This window comes from Theropithecus gelada, chromosome 4 (genome assembly GCF_003255815.1).
Source record: "Theropithecus gelada isolate Dixy chromosome 4, Tgel_1.0, whole genome shotgun sequence".
Taxonomy (NCBI): Eukaryota; Metazoa; Chordata; class Mammalia; order Primates; family Cercopithecidae; genus Theropithecus; species Theropithecus gelada.
The window spans coordinates 516,812-538,446 of record NC_037671.1 but is presented as its reverse complement, the minus strand read 5'-3'; the positions used below and the strand labels follow the sequence as shown (position 1 = coordinate 538,446).

Genomic DNA, 21,635 nt, shown 5'->3' with positions numbered 1-21,635 from the left:
CCAAAAAAGGGTAAAGACTCACCTGAAGATCTTGGAAATCCCATCCACACTTTTGACTTCCCCATCTCGGTTAAGGAAGCTGTCCAGGCCCTTGAGAAGTTCTTTGGGGTCTATGGGACCAGAACCCATGATGGTGGTTTCTATGGTAAGAGGACAAAACAAACAAACCCACAGAATAAATGGGTGGCAAGGACTACCCGAGTAGGCCCTCTAATAAACCACATCTCTACATCTGACAAAGTATAGTGACTATTCAACTATGCTATTTTTTAGATACGAAAAATCAACACAGACCACTTGCCACTACCGAGAAAATAGCCCTAGCAAGTTAAACATGGGGAGCATATGTGACTGAACAGGAAAGCAATTCGATTGGAGGACTAGAGCAGCACACCTGTCCCTCCCTCCCAGCAGCACCTTCCTAGGATGGCTGAACTTCACTAGATCGTACTAGAGCTAAGATTCAGTTCTCATAACAAGATGTTCAACTCTCCAGGGCATTTGTACCTATTGTTAAGTCCTGTCTTCCCTAGTTGCTGAAAAATCTGGCTTGAAAAACAGCCTATAGCTTGACAGAAATTGGGCCAAATCTTGGGTGTTTGAGCTACATATCTTGTAAGAGTTGATTCCTTTTTATCTTAGCCCATTAAGAGTCATAATCACGACATAAGGCAAGATATCTATCAGCTGAAGTGGTAGATGATAGAGAACAAAACAAAACTTGAAAACAGAATTCTTCCCTAAGGAGATCTGAAGGTAGGTGCCAGATATTGAGACAAATGGATGCAAGGAAATCAAGCAGGTCCTCCTAGGCCTTGAATAGACTGTCACTCATTAACCAAACACTGCACAAGTTTTTACTGTCTCCATGTTAAACGGAAGCTAGTGGTTTGTGCTTTCAAAAGCAAAGATGTAAATCTGGTCCTCTCCTCAAAAATCACGCTGTGGATCCCCTAGAAAAGCCTAAAACTGAAAACCATGGAAACTAAAGAATGGAATAAAGTCAAATGCTAGAAAAATTCCCTTTTAAGCAGCTGTTTTAGACCAGGTTGGAAAAGGAATTAGTTAAAAGCTAAGCTCCTTTTATGGGACAGGGCAGAACTGAAGTTCCAGAAAGGTAATTTACAATCAATATTGTTCTGATTGGGATTTGTATCTACACTGCCTCTAAATACTTGCTTCTAAGAACCAAAAAAGAGGCCAGGTGCTGTGGTTCATGCCTGTAATCCCAGCACTTTGGGAGGCCAAGGTGGGCAGATTCCTTGAGCATAAGAGTTTGAAACCAGCCTCAGCAACATGGCGAAACCTCATCTCTACAAAACATAAGCTGAGTATGATGGTGTGCACCTGTAGTCCCAGCTACCCAGGAGGCTGAGGTGGGAAAATGGGAGGACTGCTTGAGCCCAGGGACATTGAGGCTACAATGAGCTGTGATTGTGCCACTGCACTCCAGCCTGAGCGACAGAGTAAGACCCTGTCTCAAAAACAAACAAACAAACAAAAAACCACCAAAAAAGAAAGCCATTTCAGCAATATCTGCCTTTGGGCAATAAGGCCAACACTGGGTAGCAAGGAAGAGGCAAGAACAAAACCTTCCTCATCCTACATCTAGCACAGAGGTAATAGACACAATCCCAGCAGAAGGGCAGAAAAATCAGTATTTTACAAAGATGAGTATTTTTGTGCCGGAAAAAACATAGGTTTCTTGTAAGATAATGCAAATTAATTCTATTTGTTCTCAAACAAAAGAAAAAACATAAGCATAACAATCTCAGCCTTTTAGCCCTCCCAACAAAAAGGTCAATAAATTTCCAAATGTGTAGGTCCTAACAACCTAGGCGAGCAGCAGCAGCAGCAGGGAGGAGGCAGCCAGGAAGGGAAGAAGTATAATCTTGGCTCTGGAGATCATAACCTGTGGGCCGAACAAAGGGAGAGATGAGGCAAGAAATGTTGAGAAGTCACTGCTGCCCTGGAACCTCTACAAGTACAAGTGGAACCTGAGGTCAGAGAAAAAACATTCAAGGAGAATACTGGAAAAGATTAGACGTTCGTGGGCCAAATCCACTCAAGTATGGTGATTCTTACACAGACACAGAAATAAAGGTATTCTTCCCATGTAGTGAGATAATATAAAGTGATCTATAGAAACTATAAAGAGATATGATAAAGGGACATATAAAACAGATATCACATCTGTTGGAGTCTGGAAAAGCAATGTATGGGTTCCAATAATAACATATCATAAGCAATCAAGAGACTAAGAAATTTTTAAAACTCTATATATACACACACATACACCTACCATTAGATTCCCAAAGCATAATATATGCAACTTGACAAAAGGCCTTGAATTAAACATCATTTCAAACCAGTTCCCCTTGACCTGACTGGTTCAAACCCAGGGCTGAATATATATAACCCTGGAGAATTCCCTTTGGCATATCCAACTGCAAGCTAAGCCAATAAATAGACCAGCTACCTCTATTTCCTTCAGACACTAAATAAACTGTCATCTGAGCTCAAGTGTTCCTTCAGAGGATGGGAGACAAGACAGAAGAGCCAGTCTTAGAAAAATGGACCAATGAGTACAAAGCTAAATTCTGTCCAGAGCCCTCTGCTGGGAATGGGATCCAAGGACTTTTTTATTCCCATTTGTATAAACAAGAATAAAAAACATTAATAGTCAAAGGGAAGCTAAGAGACAAAGCAAAATTAGTGTTAAACATTCATTTTCCACCACTTATATTTTGGAAATGTAAGTGAAATTTTGTCTCATTAGCACCAATCTTGATAAAATCTAAGTGGGTTTTCTCATGATGGCCTTCCTTTAGGCAGATTCATTCTTATTTAAAATTAAGGACCCCAAGTGTCTTATAACCTAGTTTCCTTACTTGGAAGTCAGTATATTTTGGGAAAAAACCAAACAAGTTCCAAGGCACTGAAGTGGGAAGGAATGTAAAGTCCAACATTCCGGGCACAGGGCTACAGCTGAGAAGGCAAACTGAGTTGATGAAGGCAGGCAGGGGCTGTGACTAAGTGTTGTAACATTACCTACTCAGGATCTGGAGTCTAGAATGAAAGCTTGAGAAAGCTTTCTGGAACCACGAATAATCCAGGGCATGATTATGTCTTTTTTTAATGAGCTGCTATTTCCTTGACTGCAGAACATACAGAGGGTGGGGAGTGAGGGAGCAACCCCCTGGCCTACGTCCACCTCATCCTAAGCTATGCTTTCCTTATGGAGATGTTTCAGGCAGAGCCATACTCTACTGGCACAAGGCACTGGGGAATTTTCTACCACTTTTACCAGAGATAAACGTCTGTGACACCAACTCCTGCCTTCAAAATGAATTTTACTTGAGGGCTGTTCAATTAAATAGGGTGAAAAAATATCCAGCATAGCTAAAGTTATTCCACATCCATCACCAATGAACAGGACTGAATTGGTTCAGGATAAAAATTCTGTGCAAGTCAGAGTTCTTTAAAAAATAACTGTCTTCTAACAAAAGGAGAAAAAACTCCCAAATTTACCTTAATTTAGAGGCACTTCTGGAAATGAAAATGATTTGTACCTAACTCATGTTCCCCTTCCTTTCTTCAGTGTTTTAGGCATTTCCTAGTTTGACTCAATAGTGGACTGAATTATGTCTCTCAGGTGATTCATCACAAGGTCATAGCTTGCTTCCAAGTAGTAAGCCCCTACCCCTCAAAGTCATTTTGCAAACCTGATACATGAGCTCCTCAAAAGCTTATCTGCCTTTCAATAAAGATGCAAAATGATACACCACCCCAACTCATAGAAAAAGACCCCAGACTGGAACTCTGGCCACAAACTACAAGGATCAGCTTTTCCAAGATTCTCTGAATGGATGTGGTTCCCCTAGTAGACCTTGCTTCCCATCTCTCATGTTAAGGAAGATCTTCTTTATTAATCCCCTGGCTCACTAGATATCAGGAACCCCAGTGGGTAGAATGTTCAGCTCCCAAGGAAGATATGCTGCAGAGGCACATGGCAAACTGCTTAAAAGAAAAAAAACAACAAAACAAAACAAAAAAAACTTGTGGTCAATAGACATGTGGAAGAGTCCCTCCCATCCAATCCAGAAGTTTAAGTAATAATTTGAGAATCTGTACCCAGTAGAAAATTAGCCCTAAGTCTCACCCACGTCACCACAGGGCAGTTGTGCTTTCCAATTCTGCCTAGAACCTCCACGCTTCAGTGCAGGACTTTTAAATATTAAAATTATATGGAGAGTCTGATAAAGATTTGGCTTTGAAAAAGTTGGGGGAAGAAAGGAACCAGACACCCAATACCACCCTCAGATAGGGCATGGCTTCTGAACATGCACCAACTGCCACAGCACTGCATGAGTTGAAAAATGAAGAGGACATCATTTTTTCATTAATGCTTTCAAGGAATTTCTTTTAGAAGGGAAGGAAAAAGAAATTCAAAAAAGGTGGCTCTTTGGGAAAAAAAAAAATGAAAGTTGTGAAATGTAATACCAGAAAGGTTTTGCTTACCAGAAACCGTAGCTTGATTCCCCCTGCCTTGAGTTTACAACTGCCGCCTCCTTTCCTAAAGATTCACTTCTTATCCTAGTACCAATGTACAGGAACTAAGCAAGTGCAGAACGTGATACAGCACTGAATACAGTTTATCCCCAAACTGAGAGGTGGGAATGAGGGCGATTTAGAAGAAAGTCCTAGAAGTATCCACCTTCCCCCGATTCTCATTACACAAAGCGACCAAATGCAGGAGGCCCAAAGACTGGTTCCTGAGCAGAAATGGCACATTTCAGTGTCATCAGGCCCGTTTATCTCGAAGGTACTCTCGCAAGCCCTTGTGTCTTTCCCATCTCCCTCTACACACATATATACATACACACACGCTCACACACATCCTCAAAGCTTCCCAGTCTTGGGTTTCCCTGTTTTTCACCCCTGGCAGCTGAAGTGGGGAAAAATTACAAGCAGTTGTGATGAGTGAAAGTGAAAATAAAAACTGGTTCTATAAAAACTAGAACTACCCAAGGAGATGGACAGCCTTAATACTTAATTCCTATAAGCTCTCATCCCTTTAAGGTATTTTATATAATGAAAATTAGGAAAATGTCTTCTCCCTAGCAGCCACGAGCACAGGGAGTGCAAAGGCATCTGCTCAGGGGTGGAGCTTCAAGAGGGTGGAGAAAAGAGGAAGAAAGCTGATTACATCACCTTTCAAGGCTGCTCCTCCCCCTTGACCAAGTTTCTAGGGCGGCCCTAAGCTCAGGATGGCAAAAGGGGAAGAAAAACAACAAAGACGGAGGGACGCCATTTTGTAATGGAGAAAGAGGACTCGAACTTTAAAAAGCCACCCAGCTCTGCCGGTAGCTTCAGTTACATTATAAAAACACCTTTTTAGTAAAAAAGCCAAAAGCCAGTTCCCCATCGTGAATAATCTTTGACCTATTTTGATCAGTAAGAGCGTAGTGAAAATTAAAGCAATCAAAATATTAGAACAATTTTCTGCAGGGAAGAACTGAATTTGCAACGGAGGTTCAACCGGCTACCATCGACCACCCCCATCCTCCCTATAGAGGGAAAGGGGGAGGAAGGACTTGGACCCCTCTCAACAAATAGGGTTGAGGTGGGAGGACAGGAAAAAAAATGGGTCAAGACACAACCTGCAACGCCGCTTGGAAGACAAAAGGACAAGGAAAGTCGCCATATTGAAGCAGGGAAGAAAAAAATTCCTTTTAACGACACAAATCTTTTAGAAAGCTAGCATTCAATTGCACTAAATGGCTTTTAAAATTATACTCCTAAATTCCACATTACCCAACCTTTCCACCCTCTATTTAACTGTACCTCCCCCACCAAAAAATATCAAGTTAAAATGTTAATCACTCTTTTGCTTTTAAATACCTATGCAATCTGCAACAATTATAAGACATTCTTTACCTCCCCAACTGTTGTATGTACTGGCACTAAGATTATATTTTGTCCTAAGTGTCTTGCAATCTTTATTCCTAGATTGCCACCTATTTTAACCACACAAATATACCCCAAACAAATTACATTAAAATTGAGAGGATTTAACAGTCATTTAAAAAGTTATAGCGAGCTACTATTTCTCTCTGCCCATCTCCTTACCCTGCAATCTTTATGTACAGATTGCTTATTAATCTGGCAAATTGAAAGGCACCCTGCTTGTCTCACACACAAAGAAGTGGTACTTCTGGGCCACAAGATCCACCATCTCTTGTATGTGAGCTCATTAACCCTTTCGAAGACTGCTGCTAACCAGAGGAAGGTAACCATTCCTCCTTATATAAACACGTATGGCTTTGGCAGTCTGGAAATTGGCTGGATTACCAAGGGTTAACCATCAAAATCCTCACTTGCTGGCCCTCCCTCCACCCTCTCTTTGCCTGCAGCAGGGCAGGGAAGAGATAGGTGGTAGGGGAGAGAGAACAAGACTGTTTAGACCCACAGGCCCTTTTTAATGGAGATTAAGTGACCAGATTGGTCCTTCTCCAGTTCTCTATTTGTTCTATGGTCTCATTTCTTCCTCTCATTATTTTTGGTTTCACAACGGGAAACGTTGACTTCTTGTTGCAAGGCTGGTTTTTGAAAATTCGACACTTACTATCCAATTTTTTTGCGACGTCAGCACCTCGGGCTCAGGGGGGAGGGGGTAAAATTTTGGAGGAAAAAAAATAAAACAACCAACCAGGACCCAAAACTCAATTATTTAGGGGGCCTCATTGGATCAAAAAGTCTTTTAAAAAATAAAGGCCAACTCAGTATTCATTTCCCCCCCCACCCAACTCCATTTAGGGAGGGGGGTCGCAGAAAAAAGTTCTGAGTGGATTCAAAAAAGTAAACGCTGGATGAGTGAATTTGGGTGGTTTGGGAAGGGAGGGTGGTTGATTATTTTTCAAGTTATGTGGTGACGGTCCTTCGGCCACAGATTTCAAGTCCCAAGCAGCGTGGGCTGGTGGGGTGGGCAAGATAGGTGGGAAGGGGCAGAAGACACAAGTGGTTGGGCTGGTGGCTGCTGTTTTCCCTTTCCCCCCTCTCTCAGGATCCTTTCAAGGGCTTAGATGTTGCTGCGGCTTGTTTCTGTTTTCCTCGTGGTCGGCCTGTCTTTCTCCGAGAAAATTCAAACCTGGGATAAAAGGAACACAAGGGAGAAAGATGTAATCAGTACGGGTTGCTTCAAAACACCCAGAAATGCCATCTTTGCTGTCCCCAAACAAACCTCTGTGTCCCATCCTGATCGCAGCCGCTTTAAGCCGTGGCTCTCAAATGAACCCATCCCTACCCCGCTTCCCAGATCCAACGCTCTCCGCAAAATTTTACCCACTAAACAACAAGGTAGGTAAACTTACCTCTAAACGAACCCCAGAATGGCGGCCGCCCGCTCGGGTGGAGTCTTTTATACCCGGACGCCGCCCAACGCGCCCAAACGTGCTAGTGAAACGCCCTTGTCGCGAGACATTATACGCGAGGCGTGAACTCATTGGTCAACCTAAACGACAATTCGCCAGCTGATTGGCTAGTCTCACTTCACCTTTGCTCCGCCCCTTCCCCGGCACTCTCTTCCGCCTCCTTTCTGCCCCCCTGTTGCGTGCGCGTGACCAGAGAGCCCAGCACCTCCCTTTCCTCTGCTTCCGCCACTTCCGCCCTGGAGAACATTTCTCACCCAGGGTTGGTAGAAACGTGCCGGAGCATGCGCACTGAGAGGATCTCGATAAAAATCGCCTTCAAAATTGCTTAAAAGGCAAACTCTAACAAAGAGATCTAAGAGTCGTAGTGACTGGCCAAGAAAAAATGCAATTTTGAGGTCTAATTCGATTGTGACGCAGTTGAAATTAGCTTCTCCGCCCATGCCTTCCCTTTCACGCTTCCGTCCTGACGCAAACGTGCGGCCGCCTTCCGCACTGCGGGCTTGTCCTTGGCCCTGCCCTAGTCAGTTTCCTGAAGCATGCGCAGTTGCCTTTCCTTCCATTCCCGTGCTGGGCGTACGTCAAGATGGCGGCGTCCGTATTAAACACCCTGCTGAGGCGGCTTCCTATGCTTTCTCTCTTCCGAGGTGCCCACAGAGTTCAGGTAACTTCTCGAAGGACATTTTGCACAACCCCAAGTTGGTTATACCTTCTCTAGGTCGTCGCTCCGCTGTCAGGAATCCACGAGTGGAGACCTTCCCACGTGTTTATATCTTAGCTGTCTAGGCAGTACTTCCAGCAACCCCCTCCCATACACCGCGCGTTTTCTAATCCCGAGCCGAGGACTAAGCCCCAGGGTTAGGTGTCATCCTTCTTCCAAAATGCCATCTCAGTAAAATAATTAAGTGATAGACTTGACCCCCGTCCACCCTCAGTTATGCATAACCAGCTTTTTGAAAATTATTTAAATAATTAAGGGGCCATGCTAATGTTGTATCGTTGCAATTTTAGCGTAACATATGTGCTCCCCAAGCGAGCGCCACAACCAGCTCTTAACTGTGCAGGTCGTGTCTAAATCTGTGTTGCTCAGGAATGTCCTTAGGGAAATTAGGGATCCTAATTTCTACCCACCTTGCTATTTCCCAGTAAGGTCAGGATATATTCTTACGACCTGAGGACAGTTTCTCAGCTCTCTTTATTAAATCAGTTTCTTATCAGAGTTATGAGAGCTTAACTCCGTCCTTTGAATTGAGGTTTCCCTCCAGTCTTGTGTACTCACCTCTCTGGAGGTTCTTGGTGGGGCACGGTGAGATAGAAAGGCTTGCCCAGCTGCCACTCCCTAAAGTGGGACTGAAGAGTGGTGACAGAGGTCAACACAGACTTAATAACAGCCTTGGTAGCTTTAAAACTAGCGTTAGGACTCAAGTTTGTTCTGCCCTGTAGATTGTTGACTTTCAGCTTTTATGAAAATGGGCAACTCAGTGACTTCATTGGATTGATTTGGAGACTCACCTGTCTTCAGCATCCCCTCCCCACCACACATCTTGGTTCCGAGAACCTAGATATCCTTCCTCTTTATTCTTCCACCAGAATCAATTCATTTCCAAAAAGCAGGACTACCTTTTATGTACTAGATTTTTTTTTCCTTTTTTCTTTAGATGGAGTCTCACTCTGTTGCCAGGCTGCAGTGCAGTGGTGCGATCTTGGCTCACTGCAACCTCCGCCTCCCGGGTTCAAGCGATTCTCCTGCCTCAGCCTCCCGAGTAGCTGGGACTACAGGCACATGCCACCACGCCCAGCTAATTTTTTGTATTTTTAGTCGAGATGAGGTTTCACCATGTTGGCCAGGATGATCTCGATCTCTTGACCTCATGATCCGCCCACCTCAGCCTCCCAAAGTGCTGGGATTACAGACGTGAGCCACTGCGCTGGGCCTTGTACTAGACTTTTTAATTGTCTTCTGAAATAAGATTGTTTTTCAGCATATATCCGCTAACTTAGCTTTTCTTTCAGGATCCAGTTGTAGAAAAGAGCGTGGTTGTTGATTTATGTCAGTTTAAACCCAACAAAAATACTTAACTTACATATGTATTCCTGTTATATTCCATTAATGCAATATGTATGCATTCCCCCTCTTTCCAAAATGTGATAAGCAAACCATTGAGTTCTTTCCTTGAACTCATTCTTTTATTTTTTTCTGCTCCTTTATAGGTTCCCCTCCAGACTCTTTGCACCAAACCTCCCTCTGAGGAAGATTCTTTGTCCCCAGTTCCCATTTCTCCTTATAAGGATGAACCCTGGAAATATCTGGAATCAGAAGGTACCTCTAAATGGGGAAAGGGAGGGTCAGATAGGATTTAAGATAAGTGGATAGAGCCACCCACTACACTCCCACCCAGGAATAACTTGTATGATCTTTCATTTCAGAATACCAGGAGCGATATGGTTCTCGCCCTGTCTGGGCTGACTACCGCCGCAACCACAAGGGTGGTGTACCCCCACAGCGGACTCGGAAAACGTGTATTGTGAGTTTCTGAGAGTGGGATGTGGAGTAGGGGTAGAGGCCACAAGTAACAGTAACAGCAGCACTTTTTCTGACGGGTTTGAACATCCTTAACTGCTGGTTTTTTTCTCTCTACAGCGTGGGAATAAAGTTGCTGGGAATCCCTGCCCCATCTGCCGAGATCACAAGTTGCATGTTGACTTTAGGGTAAGGAGAGTCTTTTCTTTTTATGGTAAGAAAAATAAAGATTAGGAGCCCCTTTGCAGTGCCAAAGAGATTACTGTAGGTGCCCCACACTTCGTATATCCTGGAGGCCCTACAGTTTATTTTGTAGTAACTGTTTCTGGCATTATAAAAACATTTCTCTCTCCAGTCTTTTACCTTCTACTATGGATTGTACTGCAAGTTTTATCCTATGCCTATGAAATTTACAGTCTAAACTGGCAGGTAAGAGAAATGGCTATTTCTTTTGAGACTGAGTCTCACTCTGTTGCCAAGGCTGGAGTGCACTGTCGCGATCTCAGCTCACTGCAACCTCCGCCTTCCAGGTTCAAGCGATTCTCCCACCTCAGCCTCCCAAGTAGCTGTAACTACAGGCGTGTGCCACCATGCCTGGCTACTTTTTGTATTTTTAGTAGAAAGAGGGTTTCACCATATTGGCCAGGCTGGTCTCAAACTCCTGACCTCATGACCCGCCTGCCTCGGCCTCTCAAAATGCTGGGATTAGAGGTGTGAGCCACCATGCCCAGCCAGCGAAATGGCTATTTCTAGTGGGAGAGCAATATCCAAAGATTCGTTTGTATTCTTTACAGTTATTACAAAGTATATTGGCCCACTTTCTTCCTGAGGTTTTTTTATATTTCCTTGTCAATGTTCAGTGGCATGCTGGGACGTGAGGCCAGAGGGCAAGATAGAGTCTAGTATTTTTCAGAAAGCCTTCAATATGTGAGAAGGACAGGATTTGCTCCTTTAAAGAATTTGGAAACATATTGGCTGGGCGTGGTGGCTCATGCCTGTAATCCTAGCACTTTGGGAGGCCGAGGAGAGTGGTTCACCTGAGGTCAGGAGTTCGAGACCAGCCTGGCCAACATGGCAAAACCCTGCCTCTACTAAGAATACAAAAATTAGCCAGGCATAGTGGCAGGCGCCTATAATCCCAGCTACTTGGGAGGCTGAGGCAGGAGAATTGCTTGAACCCGAGAGGTGGAGGTTGCGGTGAGCTGAGATTGCACCACTGCACTCCAGCCTGGGCAAAAGAGCGAAACTCCTCAAAAAAAAAAACAAAACAAAACAAAAAAACCAAGAATTTGAAAACATTACATTAATAAAATAGGTAATAGGAAAGTGTTCTTCTGAGGTTGCAGCGAAAGTATTAGAGCAGAAGCTGTATGTCTGGTCATCAGGGAAGCAGTAGAGCATTTGGATAACAGTCAGAAAATGGGGGTATTTGACTGCAATAAGAACCCTTCTGACACAGGTTATTCAGGAGTCCCATAGATAATTCCCCAGTTTTGACTGCATATGATTAGTTATAAAAAGAGATTATGGCCAGATGCGGTGGCTTATGCTTGTAATCCCTTGGGAGGCCAAGGTGGGTGGATCACTTGAGGTCAGGAGTTCGAGACCAGCCTGGCCAACATGGTGAAACCCCATCTCTACTAAAGATACAAAAAAAATTAGCCAGGCATGGTGGCGGGTGCCTGTAGTACCAGCTTCTTGGGAGGCTGAGGCAGGAGAATCACTGGAACCTGGGAGATGGAGGTTGCAGTGAACCAAGATTGTGCCATTGCACTCCAGCCTGAGCAACAGAGCAAGACTCTATCTCAAAAACAAAACAAAACAGAGATTATAGTTAATTATATAACTGAGAGAGAGAAATGTTACAAATTTAGTAGCACAGGTGATTCCGCTTGCATTCTACTCCACAGTATATCTGCTTTTTTCTCAAGAGTCTCATTTCCTACAGTTAATTTGCTGAGTGAAGGTTGTTCTATGTAAACTGTAAAATTATTCTTACTATATAAATTATATTCAGTATGCTATTAAATACATTAGTTGTTTATACATACACATTACAATATCATTTTTTGGGTGATTTCTGGGATTTCCAATGACCAGTCCCAGTTTTTCACCTAAAGGCTGACTTTAGAACTTAACTTCTGCAGGCTGGGCATGGTGGCTCACGCCTGTAATCGCAGCACTTTGGGAGGCCAAGGTGGGTGTATCACCAGGTCAGGAGTTCAAGGCCAGCTTGGCCAAGATGGTGAAACCCCGTCTCTACTAAAAATACAAAATAATTAGCCAGGTGTGGTGGCGGGCGCCTGTAACCGCAGCTACTCGGGAGGAGTAGCAGAGAATTGCCTGAACCCGGGAGGTGGAGGTTGTAGTGAGCTGAGATCGTACCACTGCATTCCAGCCGGGGCGACTCAGGGAGACTCCGTCTCAAAGAAAAGAAAAAAGAACTTAACCTGTGCATAAGAGATTTCTTTGGGAGCACAGTGACAGAATATGGGATGTGCAAGGATGGATTCAGTGAATTGATGAAGCCCAACTGGGACATGAAGGAAGATAGCACCTGGAGAGCTGTAGAGGGGTGAGAGGATAGCATCTGGAGAGCTGTAGAGGGGTGAGAGGATAGCATCTGGAGAGCTGTAGAGGGGTGAGAGGATAGCATCTGGAGAGCTGTAGAGGGGTGAGAGGATAGCATCTGGATTGCTGTAGAGGGGTGAGAGGATAGCACCTGGATTGCTGTAGAGGGGTGAGAGGATAGCACCTGGAGAGCTGTAGAGGGGTGAAGGTGGTCCATGTGGGTATGTAGGGATTGTGTACTTGCAGTGTCCAAAGATCTTGCTGTTCTCCCTTCCTCTTTCCTCACGTTTCTCTACCACTTTCCCCTACAGAACGTGAAGCTCTTGGAACAGTTTGTCTGCGCCCACACGGGTATCATCTTCCATTCTCTATACACAGGTTAGCCCATCATCCCTGCACCACCAGAGAGCTTTTCCTTGTGGCATGTTTTGTTTATGTAGTTGTTCAATAGTTATTCGTTCAGTGGCTCCTACTTATAGCTTAAAAGGTCTGGCTGAACCTTTTGGAAATCTTGGTTTACTGGGGGCTAAAGCAATTAAATGTGGACAAAAGAAAAGGACAAGTACAGCCGGGCGTGGTGGCTCACGCCTATAATTGCAGCGCTTTGGGAGGCCAAGGCGGCCGGATCACCGAGATCGGGAGTTCGAGACCAGCCTGACCAATGCCTGACCAACGTAGAGAAACCCCGTGTCTACTAAAAATACAAAATTAGCTGGGCGTGGTGGTGCATGCCTGTAATCCCAGCTACTCGGAAGGCTGAGGCAGGAGAATCGCTTGAACCCAGGAGGCAGAGGTTGCAGTGAGCTGACATTGCGCCATTGCACTCCAGCCTGGGCATCAAGAGTGAAACTCCATCTCAAAAAAAAAAAAAAAAAAAGGAAAAAGAAAAAAGCAAGTGCTTCTGTAAGCAAACTATCTAAATGTAGTTTTTAATTGATGAACAGTGATTAATTCCTTTCTATAGGGTCTTTTCACTTTTACAAAAGACTTCTCGCAAATTATCACATAAGTTATTTTATATCATTGTCAATTGAATTAGATTTTCCAAACTTGGAGTTGTAAATTTAACAATTCAGGATTATATCTATTCCCTAACTACAGTCACAGTGCAAATCTGGCCCACTGCCATGTCCATTTGTTTTCATATTGTCTACAATTGCTTCCATGCTACAATAGCAGAGTTGAGTAGCTGAGACAGAGACCACAGGACCTGCAGAGTTTAAAATATTTACTATATGACTCTAGACAGAAAAATTTTGCTAACCCTGCTCTGAAGCAAGACAAATTTGCAGAGAATTTTGTTTTTGAGACGAAGTTTCACTCTTGTTGCCCAGGCTGGAGTGCAATGGCAGGATCTTGCCTCACTGCAACCTCTGTCTCCCAAGTTCAAGTGATTCTCCTGCCTCAGCCCCCTGAGTAGCTGGGATTACAGGCGCATACCACCATGCTTGGTGAATTTTATATTTTTAGTAGAGATGGGGTTTCTCCACGTTGGTCAGGCTGGTCTCGAACTCCCGACCTCAGGTGATCCAGCCACCTCGGCCTCCCAAAGTGTTGGTATTACAGGCGTGAGCCACTGTGCCCGGTGGAGACTAATATATATATATATTTTTTGCAACGAAATCTCATTTACTTTGTCACCCAAGGCTGGAGAGCAATGGCGTGATCTCGGCTCACTGCAGCCTCCACCTCCTGGGTTCAAGCAATTCCCCTGCCTCAGCCTCCCATGTTGCTGGGATTACAGGCACGTGCCATTGTGCCTGGCTAATTTTTTTTGCATTTTTAGTAGAGACAGGGTTTCACCATTTTGGCCACTTTGGTCTTGAACTTCTGACTTAAGTGATCCTCCTGCCTAAGCCTCCCAAAATGCTGAGACTATAGGCATGAGCCACCGTGCCCAGCCTTGCAGAGAATAAATCTGAATTCACCATTATTGGAGGTGGCAGTACAATCAGTGTTCAGTTTGTCAAGAGTTTCTTATAGTCAAGCTATAAAGGCTGAAGGGACTATTATTGTTACTCTCTCAGATTGCCTTCCCCAACTCTGAAGTCTCTTCTCTCTTTATTGAATCTTTCTCTGTGGATTGTTCAAGTCAACCCTCTAATTAACCACACTTGCCCATTAAATTGTGTTCTGCTTCCTGTCTTGGAGGCTTTACCATTAAATAGCTTCTCTATAGTGGCTAGACCCTCCTAAATCTTTATCCCAGCTCTCCAAGAGGTGGGAGAGATTCTTTCCATTGGGCAGATGGGGAAACTGAGGTCCTTGGAGAGGTCAGGGGAAAGGGGTCATTAGGTAAAGCCAGTCCTTCCCAATCTACTCCTCTGTCACCATACGGAAGCAGTTGTGTTCTATTATTTACTGTGCCTTAAAGAACAAGTTATTTTTCTCCCCGTAGGAGTCTGTGTGAAGCAGCACAAGAGGTTGACCCAGGCCATCCAGAAAGCCAGGGATCATGGTGAGCATGAGACGGGGCACACGGCGGTTTTGTTTAGGTATAAGGAAGGTGACTTAGGGCTAGATTATGGATATAAATGCTCACACCTGTTCAAGATGGTAGCAACCAGCATGTTCTTCCTGAGTCTCTTCTGACATTCCATTGTCCCCTGTCCCTTCTGCTGAGTGTCTTACTTTATCATTACCTTGTCTCCTTGGTGTTTGTCTTTCCATCCCTTTCCCTCCTATTTTACAACTGCTGGTCTCAATGCCATAGCAAGATCATAGGAAGATCTTTATATAAATGTCTGACCCTGGACTACATGGCATTGCTGCATAAATTAGTAAAAGGTATAGATGCAGCTTCATAGTCCTTATTCAGGGCTGCATAGCTTTGTAAGCAAGAGCCCCAGCAGTATGTCAGCCCACATTTGCCCTCTGGGCCAGTCTCACCTGTTTGCAGTATACAACATACATAAATGTACCCAGTGGCTCTGACTGGTCCCTCCCTTTATAATCCTTTTTCTTCATCTAAACCACCCTCCTCATTCCCTCTTAAATTTCTCTTCTTTATTAATCCCTTAGGTCTCCTCATTTACCACATCCCCCAGGTTGAACCACGGGACCGTGACTTCAGTATCTCTCATGGGGCTGTGAGTGCTACTCCGCCAGCCCCCACCCTGATCTCAGGTGACCCCTGGTACCCATGGTACAACTGGAAACAGCCACCAGAGAGAGAACTGTCACGCCTTCGCCGGCTTTACCAGGGTCATCTCCGAGAAGAGAGTGGCCCCCCACCTGAGTCAATGCCCAAGATGCCCCCTACAGCACCAGCGGAAGCCTCCTTCACTGGGCAGACAGACCCTCAGAGTGCTCTGTAGGAGCCGTAGACTGGGAAGAGAGGCCAGGCATGGTGGCTTACAAAAAAATACAAAAATTAGCTGGGTGTGGTGCTGCACGCCTGTAGTCCCAGCTATTGGGGAGGCTAAGGGAGGATCACTTGATCCCAGGAGGCGGAGGTTGTCGTGAGTTGCAGTTGCACCCCTGCACTCCAGCCTGGGTGACAAAGCCAGACCCTGTCTCAAAAAAAAGGGAAGAGAGCCAGAGGGACTAGGAGATAATGTGTATGTAGGTTTATATGATGGGATATCACCCTGAAGAGTTGTGTCTTTTGTAGCCAATGACAAATCCAGGAAATAATGTTGCTGATAGGGATAAATCTTGAGGCTGAGGGAGGGCAGGACAGATGTGTATGGGAAACCCCAACCCCTATATATTGTAAATAGATGGGCTGGGCTAAACATTGTTGCTGTTTCAGACTTATACCAACTCAGCTTTTACACAATAAAGCTCTACTCTCCTGTCTCTAGTTTGCTTTGGGCTGTTTACCATGAATACTATTAGCGGGGGTGGGCTGAGTGATGTTCTTTTCATATAAGCAATTGGGTGGTGCTGTGGGGAGATGAGTGGTCAGGCTTAAGCCAGCCTTGCCAGTGACGCCTGGGACTAGAAGCTGGGGATGGGCAGCTGTGCCACTCTGTCAAGATGCCTTTGTGGGTCGCTATTCACATTCACAGCATAGCCCACTTCACTGAGGGGCTAAAAGGTTAGTGAGACACTGGGCCTAGGAAGACTGCGTTGCCATGGCACTCACTGCCGTGGGATGCAGAGATGGGAATGAGTGGCACTGCTAGGGATACAGCTGGTTTGGCCAAAAAAAGGGGGGCCCTGGCAGTTGCCAGGACGCTAGGGGCAGGGTCTACAGGCGGGGCTCCTGGAAATAAAGACTCCCAGAGGCAGTGCGGCGAAGGGAGGGGCGGAAGTGACGTCGTGTGGGGCGGGTCCAACCGCGCACAATGGGCCATGGAGTTCCCGTTCGATGTGGACGCGCTGTTCCCGGAGCGGATCACGGTGCTGGACCAGCACCTGAGGCCCCCAGCCCGCCGACCCGGAACCACAACGCCGGCCCGGTGACAGCTCAAACCCACCCCCTGCCCCTTTTCTCCCGGTTCCTCTCCAAACCTGGTCCAGGCACCACGCCCCCTTCTCACTGACTAGTGATCGGTCCTTTTGATGTCCTGGCCTGCCTTTTTGGTGACCTCTGACCCTGGGCCTAGTGGGATTGATCAGCGCTTGGATCTGTGACCTTTCACCCCGGCCCAAAATGTCCCAACCAAAGGATGTGGTTGACCCGGCCTTTCTGCTTCCTCACAATAACCTTAAGGGAGGAGGGAGTGTACCACCTTGAAAGGTGTGACAGAAGTTTGGGTTTCAGAAGCGTGGGGTGGGAAATCAGATTGGGAGACTTCCAGGCAAAGGCAGGGAGCGTTCAGTGTTAAACCTTGGTTGGAGTTGTGGCCCAGGTTCCCAGGACTGACTGCCCAGGACCCGCTAATTCAGTGAGTATCTGACTCTTTTATTTCTTCTCTTTCTCTAGTGTTGATCTACAGCAGCAAATTATGACCATTATAGATGAACTGGGCAAGGCTTCTGCCAAGGTACTGGAGAGGTTTTAGATGGAGTAAAGGGAGGACCTCTGTGGGGATGGTAGATAAGGGAGGCCTGGGTCCTTTGGAGGGACTTGCAGAAAGTCTGACTTAATCTTCCCTGCAGGCCCAGAATCTTTCCGCTCCCATCACTAGTGCATCAAGGATGCAGAGTAACCGCCATGTTGTTTATATTCTCAAAGACAGTTCAGGCCGACCGTGAGTGCCACATTCTCTTCCATCCCATACTTAATTCCTTCCTCCCTCAGCCCTTCCCCCATCTTTGACTATCTCTTACAGATAGTTACCACTAGCCTGTTCATTATTTTCCCCGTTCTACAGGGCTGGAAAAGGAGCCATTATTGGTTTCATCAAAGTTGGATACAAGAAGCTCTTCGTACTGGTGAGTGTTACTGGAAGCCAGGAGTTCGTATACCTTGGTTCTTGAGAACAAAAGTGCTGGAGGTTAGGGGGCAGCAGAGATGCCGGGGGTCCTAAAACATTTTTATTGTTTCTCTCTTAGGATGATCGTGAGGCTCATAATGAGGTAGAACCACTTTGCATCCTGGACTTTTATATCCATGAGTCTGTGCAACGCCATGGCCATGGGCGAGAACTCTTCCAGTATATGTTGCAGGTATCACTTACCTCTTCACTGGTTCATCCAAACTAGGGACTCCTTTGCCATGAGCCCTTCCAGAAGCCCTGCCTCCCACCCCCCATATTCCTATGTCCTCCTATTCCCTTCCCAGGCTTCTGGCTTCCTGTTGGCATGCTTTCCCCATACTTCCTCCTACCCTGAGTCTCCTGTTCCCTGCAGAAGGAGCGAGTGGAACCGCACCAACTCGCCATTGACCGACCCTCACAGAAGCTGCTGAAATTCCTGAATAAACACTACAATCTGGAGACCACAGTGCCACAGGTTAGAAGTTTCAGAGAATAGATCCCCACTGAGCATTCCCATTGAATTTATTATTTATAGCAAAGAAGTAGTGACTTATTTCCTATCACATAGGTTTCATTTTCTACAACCAGGCTCTTTGTCTTGTGGTACCATCTCTCATCCTGTAGTGACTTCTTTCTCGTCTATTTTGAGATTTTTTTTTTTTTTTTTTTTTTTGAGATGTAGCCTCGCTGTGTCGCTGTCGCCCAGGCTGGAGTGCAGTGGCGCAATCTCAGCTAACTGCAACCTCCACCTCCTGGGTTCAAGCACTTCTCCTGCCTCAGCCTCCTGAGTAGCTGGTACTACAGGCATCTGCCACCACACCCAGCTAATTTTTGTATTTTTAGTAGAGATGGGGTTTCACCATATTGGCCAGGCTGGTCGCGAACTCCTAACCTTGTGATCTACCCGCCTTGGCCTCCCAAAATGCTGGGATTACAGGTGTGAGCCACTGTGTGTCTGACTTTTTTTCTTTTTTTTTTTGAGGCAGAGTCTCCTGCTGTTGCCCAGGCTGGAGTGCTGTGGCAGGATCTTGGCTCACTGCAGCCCAACTTCTGGCTCAAGCGATATTTCTGCCTCAGCCTCCTGAGTAGCTGAGACTACAGGCATGCACCACCATGCCTGACTAATTTTTTATTTTTTGTAGAGATGAGGTCTCACTATGTTGCACTGGGTGGTCTTGAATTCCTAGGCTCAAGAGATCCACTTGCCTCAGCCTCCCAAAGTACTGGGATTACAGGCGTGAGCCACTGTACCCAGACTTATTTTGATTATTTACCACAAGTTGTTTCCTACACCGAATTTTTCTTTTTCTTTCCTTCTTTTTTTTTTTTTTTTTTTTTTTTTTTTTGTGCATCACCCAGGCTGGATTGCGGTGGCGCAATCACAGCTCACTGCAATCTCTACCTCCGGGGTTCAAGTGATTCTCATACCTCAGCCTCCTGAGTAGTAGGGATTACAGGCATGCGCCACCATGCCCAGCTAATTTTTGTATTTTTAGTAGAGACAGGGTTTCACCACGCTGGTCTTGAACTCATGGCCTCAAGTGATCTGCCCACCTCGGCCTCCCAAAGTGCTGGGATTACAGGCATGAGCCACCGCACCCGACCCTTACCACTTTTTTTTTTCTTTTTTTTTTAAGATGGAGTCGCTCTGTCGCCCAGACTGGAGTGCAGTGATGCAATCTCAACTCACTGCAAGCTCTGACTTCCAGGTTCACGCCATTCTCCTGCCTTAACTCCCCCTGTAGCTAGGACTACAGGCGCCCGCCACCACACCCAGCTAATTTTTTGTATTTTTAGTAGAGATTGGGTTTCAGGGTGTTAGCCAGGATGGTCTAGATCTCCTGACCTTATGATTCGCCCACCTCGGCCTCCCAAAGTGCTGTGATTACAGGTGTGAGCCACCGCGCCTGGCCCCTTATGACTAATTTTCAACCCAAATATAACCAGCTCATTTTCACTGCCTTGTTTTCACATAGTCCATTACTCATCTGGTCAGTCACTATTTATTAAGGGTCCAGAATAATATGCATTCCCTGTCCTCATGGAACTTTGGCCTAATATGGGGAAGGAGGTCTTGTTTATAACTAAGTGCAGCAAAATGTTACTAATGCTACCCATTCATCCAATAAACATTGAGTGCCTAGCAGTGTTCTGGGCACTAGAAATGCTTTACTCAATGAAACAGACAACAGCCTGGGCAACATGGCGAAACCCTGTCTCTACAAAAAATATAGAAAAAAAAATTTAGCCAGGCATGGTGGCACGTGCCTATAGTCCTAGCTACTTGGGAGGCTGAAATGGGAGAATTGCTTGAGCCTGGGGGGCAGAGGTTGTAGTGAGCCACAATTGTGCCACTGCACTACAGCCTGGGCAACAGAGAGAGACCCTGTCTCCAAAAAAAAACAAAAACAAAAGGCCAGGTGCGGTGCGATGGCCCACGCCTGTAATCCCAGCACTTTGGGAGGCTGATGTGGGCAAATACTTGAGGTCAGGAGTTTAAGACCAGCCGGGTCAACATGGTAAAACCCCATCTCTATTAAAAATACAAAAATTAGCCGGACACGGTGGCTCACGCCTGTAATCCCAGCACTTTGGGAGGCGGAGGCGGGCGGATCACCTGAGGTCGGGAGTTCGAGACCAGCCTGACCAACATGGAGAAACCCTGTCTCTACTAAAAATACAAAATTGGCCGGACGTGGTGGCACATGCCTATGATCCCAGCTCCTAGGGAGGCTGAGGCAGGAGAATCGCTTGAACCTGGGAGGCGAAGGTTGCAGTGAGCCGTGATCGTGCCATTGCACTCTAGCCTGGGCAAACAAGAGTGAAACTCCGTCTGAAAAAAAAAAAAAAAAACAAAAATTAGCGAGACGTGGTGGCGGGTGCCTGTAATCCCAGCTACCCAAGAGGCTGAGGCAGGAGAATTACTCGAACCCAGGAGGCAGAGGTTGCAGTGAGCTGAGATTGCACCACTGCACTCCAGCCTGAGCAACAGAGTGAGATGCCATCTCAAAAAAAAAACAGGAAAAAGAAAAAGGGCTAGGCATGGTGGCTCACACCTGTAATCCCAGCACTTTGGGAGGCCAAGGTAGGTGGATCACCTTATATCAGGAGTTCGAGATCAGCCTGTTCAACATAGTGAAACCCTGTCTCTACTAAAAATATAAAAATTAACCGGGCATGATGGCGTGCGCCTGTAATCCCAGCTACTCAGGAGGCTGAGGCAGGAGAATCGCTTGAACCCCGGAGGCAGAGGTTACAGTGAGCCGAGATCGTGCTGCAGCACTCCAGCCTGGGGGACAAAGCGAGACTCTGTCTTGGAACAAAAAACAAAAAGAAAGAAACAGACAAAAGTCCCTGTCTTAGTGGTGGAGCTTATATTCTAGCTGGAGAGACAAACATAATAGACAAGAATATGGTTAATAAGTGCTCTGGAAAAATGAGAACAACTAAGGGTTTGGGAATACTCAAGTAAGGTGGGCATGGGAGTATGTGGGATTGCAGGTTGAAAGGGGATCATCACTGAGAAAGTGTCATTTGAGCAATAACTGAAAGGAAGTAAGAATAAAAACCAAGGCTGGACGCGGTGGTTTACACCTGCAATCCTAGTACTTAGGGAGGCCGAGGTGGGTGGATCACTTGAGCCCAGGAGTTTGAGACTAGCCTAGGCAACATGGTGAAACCCCATCTCTACGAAAAACCAAAAAAATTAGCCAGGTGTGGTGGCAAGCACCTGTGTTCCCTACT

At 45.7% G+C, this 21,635-nt stretch overlaps 3 protein-coding genes across 8 annotated transcripts in view; 2 read left to right on the top strand and 1 right to left on the bottom strand.

Moving 5' to 3' along the window:
* LOC112623030 (serine/threonine-protein phosphatase 1 regulatory subunit 10) overlaps window positions 1-8,764 on the bottom strand; it is a 19,327-nt gene extending 10,563 nt beyond the window's left edge. The window contains exons 1-3 of the mRNA XM_025383186.1: window positions 8,710-8,764; window positions 6,629-7,150; window positions 23-140 (exon numbers count right to left, since the gene is read on the bottom strand). Of these exons, the coding sequence (XP_025238971.1) occupies window positions 23-129 (107 nt within the window). The 5' untranslated portion in view covers window positions 130-140; window positions 6,629-7,150; window positions 8,710-8,764. The remainder of the gene's footprint in view (window positions 1-22; window positions 141-6,628; window positions 7,151-8,709) is intronic.
* LOC112623034 (28S ribosomal protein S18b, mitochondrial) lies at window positions 7,471-21,586 on the top strand. 3 transcript variants are annotated; one of them, XR_003119075.1, is made up of 9 exons: window positions 7,471-8,094; window positions 9,642-9,750; window positions 9,858-9,955; window positions 10,072-10,140; window positions 12,834-12,900; window positions 14,921-14,980; window positions 15,544-15,861; window positions 20,926-20,976; window positions 21,515-21,586. XR_003119075.1 is itself a non-coding variant. In XM_025383196.1 (7 exons), the coding sequence occupies exons 1-7, from the start codon at window positions 8,017-8,019 to the stop codon at window positions 15,837-15,839; spliced, it is 777 nt and encodes a 258-aa protein (XP_025238981.1). In that variant the 5' UTR covers window positions 7,471-8,016; the 3' UTR covers window positions 15,840-16,331. The 3 variants fall into 3 exon arrangements, 1 of the variants encoding a protein (XP_025238981.1); XR_003119074.1 differs by having other exon boundaries at window positions 15,544-15,866; window positions 20,932-20,976; window positions 21,515-21,582; XM_025383196.1 differs by lacking the exons at window positions 20,926-20,976; window positions 21,515-21,586 and having other exon boundaries at window positions 15,544-16,331.
* LOC112623033 (alpha-tubulin N-acetyltransferase 1) overlaps window positions 16,400-21,635 on the top strand; it is a 22,892-nt gene continuing 17,656 nt past the window's right edge. For 2 of the 4 annotated variants that reach the window (XM_025383192.1, XM_025383195.1), the window contains exons 1-6: window positions 16,400-17,209; window positions 17,396-17,456; window positions 17,572-17,663; window positions 17,787-17,847; window positions 17,968-18,081; window positions 18,265-18,366. In XM_025383192.1, coding sequence (XP_025238977.1) covers window positions 17,139-17,209; window positions 17,396-17,456; window positions 17,572-17,663; window positions 17,787-17,847; window positions 17,968-18,081; window positions 18,265-18,366 — 501 coding nt within the window. In that variant the 5' untranslated portion in view covers window positions 16,400-17,138. The remainder of the gene's footprint in view (window positions 17,210-17,395; window positions 17,457-17,571; window positions 17,664-17,786; window positions 17,848-17,967; window positions 18,082-18,264; window positions 18,367-21,635) is intronic. The other 2 variants (XM_025383194.1, XM_025383193.1) reach the window with 1 other exon arrangement.

What these genes read in the sequence shown, in the direction of transcription:
- LOC112623034 (XM_025383196.1), top strand. Translation starts at nt 8,017, where the DNA reads ATGGCGGCGTCCGTATTAAACACCCTGCTGAGGCGGCTTCCTATGCTT. An exon ending in GAAATATCTGGAATCAGAAG is followed by an intron (nt 9,751 to 9,857) that starts GTACCTCTAAAT and finishes CTTTCATTTCAG; the next exon opens with AATACCAGGAGCGATATGGT. An exon ending in CTTCCATTCTCTATACACAG is followed by an intron (nt 12,901 to 14,920) that starts GTTAGCCCATCA and finishes TTCTCCCCGTAG; the next exon opens with GAGTCTGTGTGAAGCAGCAC.